General features: G+C 42.4%; 1 protein-coding gene across 1 annotated transcript; it reads left to right on the top strand.

Annotated features, from left to right (window-relative positions):
- Positions 1 to 6,258: 6,258 nt before the first annotated feature.
- On the top strand, positions 6,259 to 7,035 carry LOC115927362 (uncharacterized protein K02A2.6-like). Its single transcript, XM_030993156.1, has one exon. It carries the CDS (start codon positions 6,259 to 6,261, stop codon positions 7,033 to 7,035), a length of 777 nt encoding a protein of 258 aa, XP_030849016.1.
- Positions 7,036 to 8,572: the final 1,537 nt, after the last annotated feature.

The raw sequence follows: 8,572 nt of genomic DNA, 5'->3' as shown, positions 1-8,572 counted from the left end.
TCCTGGAAGGGGAAGTCTGGTATACCACAGGGTGGGTCTACTGAGTAATATCATATACTTTTACTGAGGGGAAGGGGGGGGGTGAAGACTAGTACTATCATTTCTTAAAAATATCATTACAGAAGTTTGAAGTCGGTAAGATGTATTATGTCGGTGGGCCGGCAAATTTTGTTTCCCTACGAACTGTGACGTTTTATCGGACAAAGAAACATTTTTAACAATTCTGACAATAATTAAGAGTCGGCAGAACGAATCGGCTACTTTCTCTAATAATTTAATGAAAAGGCCAAAGATTCCGCGCTTCGGACGGGAGGGGAAAACAAAATTCAGACAAGGATTAGAGGGACTTGGTAACATTGGTCAAATAAAAAAAAGTGTTGCTGAGGTAGTTACTTTAATGCTAAATCTAAAACTAAAGATAATCTGAAAATTTGAGTGAAAATGTAACATTATTAATGATACACATTGGGAAAAATTGATCTGATCGATTCCTTAATTCTCCCACTTTATAATTACAATTTAATTACATTTTAGGTGAATGTAAATCGTCACAAGGATTAAAAGTAGAGAATAGTACAACGAATCGTCTTCTTTCTCTCTATTAATTTAATGAAACGTGAAAGCTTCGACGTGGTGACTCCACCCAACATCCCCCTCTCTCTCTTTCTTCCATCCTTCTTCTCTCAGGCTCTTACCCCCTCTCTCTCCTCTCTTTTTATCCTATTCTTTATTCTCTCATTTTTCATTTCTTTCCTCTCCTCCCTCTTTCTTTTGTTTTCTTTCTTTCTTCTCTTCTCTTTCCTTTTTTTCCAGACAGCAGCGCAATTTTACCGACAATATCCCAAACACCCCTCCCCCTTTAGCGACGCCCCTGGTAGTAATCCCATTATTCTTTTAAAAGAAATGCAATTCCTCATGATCTCGCACGTCTCTTTTATCGTTGTGTAATTCTCTTTTATTTTCCCCTCTCCTTTAACTCACACAAATCCGCCTTCTTTCCATCTCTTCCATCTGCAAAATTGTGTGCCCCCCGCCCCTTTCCCAGTAAATGACACCTTCTTATAATACCACCCCCCTTCCTTTCTTTTTCCTTCTCCTTGTTAACCTTTTCTCTTCTCAGTTTTCCCCCTGTTCTTCCTTTTCCGCCTTTTCTCTCCTCTCTTTCTCTCTAACCCTTCCCTTTCCTCCTATTCTCTTTTCTCTCCTCCCTCTATTCTTCTTCTTTCTCTCTTCCCCTTTCTATGTTCCCCCCTCCTTTCTCTCCCCCCGTCCCTTTTCTCCTGTTTCTCCCTTTTTCTTTTTCCCTTTCCCCTTACCCCTTTTTACTAAGGCGGGGGGGGGGGGGGGGGGGGGGAGGTACGTGCCCCCTGAATCCGCCACTGGTATAGTTGTATAGATGTGCATTTTCCTGTGTTACGATTGGCCGGTTGGATAGACGTTAAGTCGTATAGTTATATGGATAGTGGCATGCTTGGCTCGCCATAGACCCCGCCATATTTACCCCGACTAGGTCCTTTACCCTGTGGTAACTTGCCGCCGTTTGAAGAAGTCTGTAGTCAGCAAGTTTAAATAATTTCCTGTAATATACAACAGGGTCAAATATTTGTAGATACTAACGGTCTAGTACGTTAGAAACAAATGTACATCATTAGAGATTTAGCAAAATTTGAATTTCCTCAATCTTAGTCCATTTGACAATGGAGTTTAGGTTCAATACTGAATGAAAATCGAGTGCCACAAATACGTTTAGTTTTTCTCAGCTATATGCGGTATTGAAAATTACCTCCAGGACAAATACCTACAGGTCAATAACCCACTACCACCGAAAGCGAGGGGGATTGGATGTGGAAGGGGTGGGGCAGGCTTTAAGGGCCAAATCATCCATCACCTGGACGAACAAAACCTCCCAACATACTTCCAATTTAGCTTTAGCAGGAGATGGTCTTGTTTGTCGCAGCTTCTTGTAACGGTAGATGACCTTGTGACAAGACTTAACAACAGATCGACGCCATTCTACTTGATTTTTCAAAAGCTTTTGATCGAGTACCCCACGGGCGTCTTTTTCTGAAACTGAACCACTATGGAGTCAGAGAACAAGAACAACTACGCTCATGGATTCGGGATTTCCTACTTGAGGTGAAGAAGAACAACATCACCAACGTCACATCGGGTGTACCTCACGGCACTATTCTAGGCCCTCTTTTGTTCTTGTTTTTTTCCAATGACCTCCCAGTGTCTGATCAATGAGGAAAAGCCTCACCAATGGTCCATACTGAACATCGTACCATTTTTGGAGACCTGAGCCAAGGAGGAAATTATCGTGGAATCAGTCTAATCTCCATCGTCGCCAAAACTTTCAATATATTGATTTTGAACAGGATCAGACCTGTACTTGATAGTCACCTGAGAACCAACCAAAATGGATTTAGAGTTGGAAGGACCACAGTGGGACATATTTTGGCTCTTCGCAGGCTTATAGAAGGAGTAAAAGAAAATCGAATCCCGGCTATTATCACATTTATTGACTTTCGCAAAGCCTTCGATACCATCCACAGAGGCAAGATGTTGAAGATCCTTACTGCATATGGCATACCGGAGCAACTGTTGAATGCTATTGGCAAGATGTACGAAGACACCAAAGCAAAAGTAATATCACCTGACGAGAGACTGACCTCTTTGAAATCCTGGCTGGTGTGCTTCAAGGTGACACGATTGCACGTTACCTATTTGTAATAGTCCTCGATTATGCCCTGCGAACAGCTATAGACGGCCATGAAGAGGAACTTGGATTCCAACTGGAAAGAAGGAGAAGTAGGAGAGTTGGTCCGGAAATCATAACAGACCTACATTTTGCCGATGACATAGCCCTGCTATCTGAGGAATTAGAGCAAGCCAAAAAAACTGCTGAGCAGGGTGGAGACATCGGTAGGCAAGGTCGGGCTCCGGATGAATTCAGGCAAAACCAAGTTCATGTCATTCAATCACAGGGAGATCATCACTATAAAAACATGATGACATTCAGTTGGAGAATAAGTACCTGGGAGCACTGATGGTGAGCACAAAAAAGATGTGAAAGCTCGTAAGGCAGCAGCATGGAGAGCGTGTAGTGAGCTTGGAAGAATCTGGAAATCTTCTCTTCCCAGGCAGTTCAAACAACGTTTGTTTGCTGCTACAGTTGAATCTGTGCTGCTATACGGCTGCGAAGCATGGACAGTTACAACAAAGTTGGCAAAAGAATTAGATGGTTGCTACACCAGACTGCTTAGGACAGCATTCAACGTGCACTGGAGTCAGCGTATGACAAATAAGGAGCTGTACGGGAATCTACCAAAAGTATCAGAAAAGATCAGGGAAAGAAGACTACGTTTTGCAGGCCACAGCTGTAGGAACATCAATGAACCAATATCTCAGCTTCTAATCTGGAAACCTAAACACGGGAAGAAGAAACCTGGAAGACCTCATCTTACCTATACAGACCTACTCAAGAACGATACGGGACTTGAACTGTCAGATGTAAAAACAGCCATGCTGGACAGGAATGTGTGGAGGCCCATCACAACTCGGGCAGTGGACCCGACTTAAGCAAGCAAGCGAGCAAGAACAACATAGTAGACATGCCAGCTGCAATGCCAGCTACAATGCATAACAATGTAATGTACATGCCAATATAATGTGCATACCAGCCAGTGACAATAGGACAATAGATAGATGGATACCTGAATAGCATACCATTACCATTATAGGAAGAATGTCACTGCTGTAAACTTCCAAGCCACTTCACTACCAGCAGCCAAGTAGAAAGGACACTCCTTTAGCTCTCAGGTAAAGCACACATGTTATAGTGTATAAGAGATACAACAGTGGCGACGAGGATAATTGGACTCCACCATGAATTTTGGCCGCATTGAAGAGTATCACCCAGAAGCAGGGGACTTTTCATCCTACATCGAGAGATTTGAACAATTTCTTGAAGCAAATGATGTGCAAGAAGGCAAAAGAGAGACAATATTTTTGAGTGTGATAGGTGCAAAGTCTTATACCCTGTTGAAGAACCTTGTTAGCCCTGAGCAGCCTTCACGGAAGACTTATTCACAGTTGGTTTCTACCCTCACTGCTCATCTGTCTCCAAAGCCTTTGATAATTGCTGAGAGATTCAAGTTTCATCAGCGTAGCCAGCTTCCACAAGAATCGGTTTCTGGTTATACAGCTGAATTGAGGGGCTTGTCTAACACATGCGAGTTTGGTACCTTTCTTCTAGAAGCATTAAGAGACAAAATTGTGTGTGGAATTCAAAACCGTGTAATTCAGAAAAAAATATTGAGTGAGTTTGATCTCACCTTTGACAAAGCATTGATATATGCATTGGCCATGGAGGTGGCTGACAGGAATGCACGTGAAATGAAGGAAGAAGCTGTTGGAGAAAGTGAAGTCAAGAAAGTCAGTTCGAGCAGCGGCAGATGCAGTTCCCGAGCAAAGAAACAACCAGCGCACCACAACACCCGTTTTAAGGTGCATGGGGCTTGTTATCGATGTGGACAGGGGCAACACCCTCCATCAACTAAGAGTAAGTCAACCAAATTTGCTGTTTCTGCATTACGAGAGGAAGGTGATTGTGAAATGCATACCCTTGGGTTGTTCACGGTGTCTGAGAAGTCAAAAGATAATGCACTCACATTGACTGTTAAAATTAATGATAGACCAGTAATCATGGAAGTTGATACTGGTGCGTCAATGAGTGTCATTCCAGCAGACTTGTATCATGAGAAATTGCAGCACATAAGACTGGATAAACCTACTTACAGATTCAAGTCCTACTCAGGGCCATTGCCTCTATTAGGTCAAGCCCAAGTCAAAGTGTAGTATGGTGACAAAATCATGTCTGACGTCTTGATAGTAGCAGATATCAAGGACCAGCCAGCAATTCTTAGTAGGAATTGGCTCGAAAGCATCCAGCCGAATTGGAGATCGGTGTTCAAAGTTGCACCAGTGAAGGATGATCCATTTCAAGGAAGTACCCAACATGGACTGTCTGAAATTCAACAAAAACATCAGGCAGTGTTCGAGCCAGGTCTTGGAAGCATGACAAATCACATGGCTAAGATTAAAGTCAAATCTGATGCACAGCGCCGCTTTAATGAGGCAAGACATGTACTTTATGCCTTGAAAAATAAGGTAGAAGCTGAGCTTGACAAACTTGTTGAACAAGGAGTTCTCATTTCAGTTTCACACAGCAATTGGGCTGCTCATATTGTTGTAGTACCGAAGACTGACAAGTCGATTCGAATCTATGGGGATTATAAGACTACTATTAATCCTGTTTTGGATGTCGACAAGTACCCCCTACCGAACCCCCATGATTTGTTCTTAACCCTGGCGGGTGGATGTTGTTTCACCAAGCTTGACTTATCACTGGCATATCAGCAGATGACTCTGGAGGAAGATTCTCGCAAGTATATGACGATCAACACTTATAGAGGGCTTTTTTTAGTATAATCGACTTCCCTTTGGAGTGGCAAGTGCACCTGCTATTTTCCAAGCTGCCATGGAACAAGTTCTACAAGGTCTTGAGGGAGTAGTATGCTTTCTGGATGACATGCTCATTTTAGGGAAGACAGAGTCGGAACATCTCGTGAATGTGAGAAGGCATTTGAGGCTTCTAAATATGAACTGGTATCTTCCCAAGTGCTCGCACATTATGATGTAAATCTTCCCCTGGGCCATGCCCGCGATGCTTCACCATACGGCGTCGGGGCTGTTGTTTCACACAACATGCCTAATGGAGAAGAGCGACCGGTTGCGTTTGCTTCACGCACTCTAACCAGCAGTGAGAGAAATTATGCACAGCTTGAAAAGGAAGTTTTGGCCTTGATCTTTGGAGTGAAAAAGTTTCACCCTTTTTCTATGGACGTCAGTTTAAATTGATGACGGATCACAAGCCACTTGTTACCATATTAGGCCCGAAGTCTGGAGTTCCGACGATAGCAGCAGCCAGGCGCGTACGCAGGATTTTTTTCAAGGGGGGGGGGGGGAGGGGGTTGACATTTTCAAATCGGGCCGATAATTTCGCACTCGACTCAGCCAGCCGCTGAATAAGCGGGGGGGGGGGGGGGGGTAAGAGGACACTTTTTTTTTGTTTTTGGTCTCGAAATTTGAAAATTTGACATTTTGCTCTGTTGGGGGGGGGGGGGGGGGGGTAAGGTCACCTTTTTTAGGTCTGCATACAGCTATGATATCAAGTACAAGAGCGGTGCACAGCATATGAATGCAGATGGCCTGTCTCGACTTCCTATGCAGGTGAATCATCCTAAGGATGAGGAAGAGAGCATTGTTCATTACACTCACTTAGATGAGTTGCCTCTGACATCACAAGAGATTGCTACAGCTAAAGACCGAGTTCTATCACAAGTATTGCAGTATACACAGAGAGGATGGCCCAACTCAGTCGATGATGATGGTCTTAAACCATATTTTCATCGCCGACATGAGCTCTTCAGTGGAGCAAGATGTCTTAATATGGGGACTAAGAGTCATTGTCTGCAGACCAAGATGCTGACAGAACTACATGAGGGTCACATCGGTATGGGTCGTATGAAGAGCTTGGCTAGAAGTTTCTTCTGGTGGCCTAGTTTGGACAAGAACATTGAATCACTGGCAAGGAATTGTCACACTTGTCTCAATATGAGGAGTCAACCCGCGGAAGCGCCGCTTCATTCATGGAAATGGCCTTCAAGAGTTTGGGAGAGAGTGCATACGGATTTTGCAGAGCTAGATGGCCAACATTTCTTCTTACTAGTTGATGTTTACTCCAAATGGATGGAAGTCTATCCAATGAGAACTACAACAACTAGTGCTATCATTGATTTACTACGGCACATATTTGCTACCCATGGACTTCCCGAACACTTTGTATCAGATAATGGACCGCAATTCATTTCTGCACAGCTCGCTAAATTCTTCAAGAAGAATGGGGCGAATCACATTGGAGTTCCACCTTATCATCCTTCTTCTAATGGAGCTGCTGAACGTTGCGTTTAAACCTTGAAGCAGAATTATTATTATCCTTATGGGGTTATATTCCTGGGGTGATTGCCCATATGGTTAATGTCCTAGGGGGTTATTGTCATATAGGGCTGATTGTGCTCAGGGGGTATTGTCGCACGGGTAATTTCCCTCGGGGGTCGTTGTCTTAGGAAGGTAATTGTCCGAGGGGTTGATTGTCCATGGAATAATTGTCCAGATGGGTGGTTGTACAGGGGTTAATTGTGCTTTGGTAATTTTTCTGGGGGGGGGGGGGATGATTGTACTTGGGCTTAATTGTCCCATTTGTATTTACCCGAACTGATAAAATGTCTAGGGGGAAGTGTCCCGATACGTAATTTATACAGGGGGCGGCGAAGCGCTTTTTAAAGTACGGGGGCATGCACTAACATAATTTTTTCTTCTTCTAAATAAATAAGAGCTACTTACAGAGGGTGAACAAAAAATAGAAAATACAAATTCTAGACATTAATATACCTCAGTACCCTCTATTAGATAGCGGCCTACGATTTTACTCATCCTGTCAAAACATATCAAGGTTTTACAAATGTTGAGTTTCATTTTTGAGTGAAAACTAAATCTTGATTACCTGTTACCATATGGAATAACACAGGATTGGAAAACAACGATTGAGGAACAAAAAAGGAAGACACTATTCTTAATATTGAATTATTAACGGGAATGTGTATTCTTAAATTGATGCAACGGCTCTACATAGTCCATGTTTTGTATTCTATTTTTTTTTCTTAAATGTAAATCCTGATATAGAAGGATTATCATCACCATGATTTAGGTGAGGGAGGGGTGTTCTTACCCCCACCTCCCAAACCAAATAGTAATAATACTAACAAAAATAAATGCCCATACTCAAGCACCCGCCACCTCATTAAAGGATTGTATTTAGTACTTACTAGTAATTCCTTTCCTGTCACATCACGATATACATTTTCAAAAAACTTGTCCAGTAACTTCGAGTCTTCGTCATGCATTGCATTCAGTGTGTTACAGATTATAACATTTTCGGAGTATTTGAAGGTGGACTTCTGGACAGAGCCAAGGTTACACAACTGCTCTTCACGAGAGTGTTCATAAAAGTCGTCGACGTCATGCGCAATGACGGAGATCCGCTTTATCTCTAAAGAAAACATACACAAACAGGAAATAAATATATAAGGTAAATCTAGTTAAAATAGTCAGCTTCTTGGAGATGATAGTCCTTGAGATATACATACATTTTGTACACCAACTTAATATTACGACAACAAATGTCTTACCCTAATGGAGAAATATAGGGTACTTCTCGAGTAATTTTGTTGAACGATATAATTAGGCTGATCACAGTACACGCACAAATTGTTTGACACATACTGTGTACACTGCCAATCTTGAAAAATTTACAGCTGAAGAATTATAGACTTTGACAGCTGGTGCTGTGGTACATACTTAGTATTTTTCACATTATGTAAGTTAATACTTTCAGCCCGTGAATTTTAAAAATCGTAGGTGAAAGGAGAATATGTTTAAATATTTATGG

The sequence above is a fragment of the Strongylocentrotus purpuratus genome, unplaced genomic scaffold, assembly GCF_000002235.5.
Source record: "Strongylocentrotus purpuratus isolate Spur 01 unplaced genomic scaffold, Spur_5.0 spur5_scaffold_20, whole genome shotgun sequence".
Classification (NCBI taxonomy): domain Eukaryota; kingdom Metazoa; phylum Echinodermata; class Echinoidea; order Camarodonta; family Strongylocentrotidae; genus Strongylocentrotus; species Strongylocentrotus purpuratus.
Note: the sequence above shows the minus strand (reverse complement) of the source record. Positions and strands in the feature narration are given on the sequence as shown.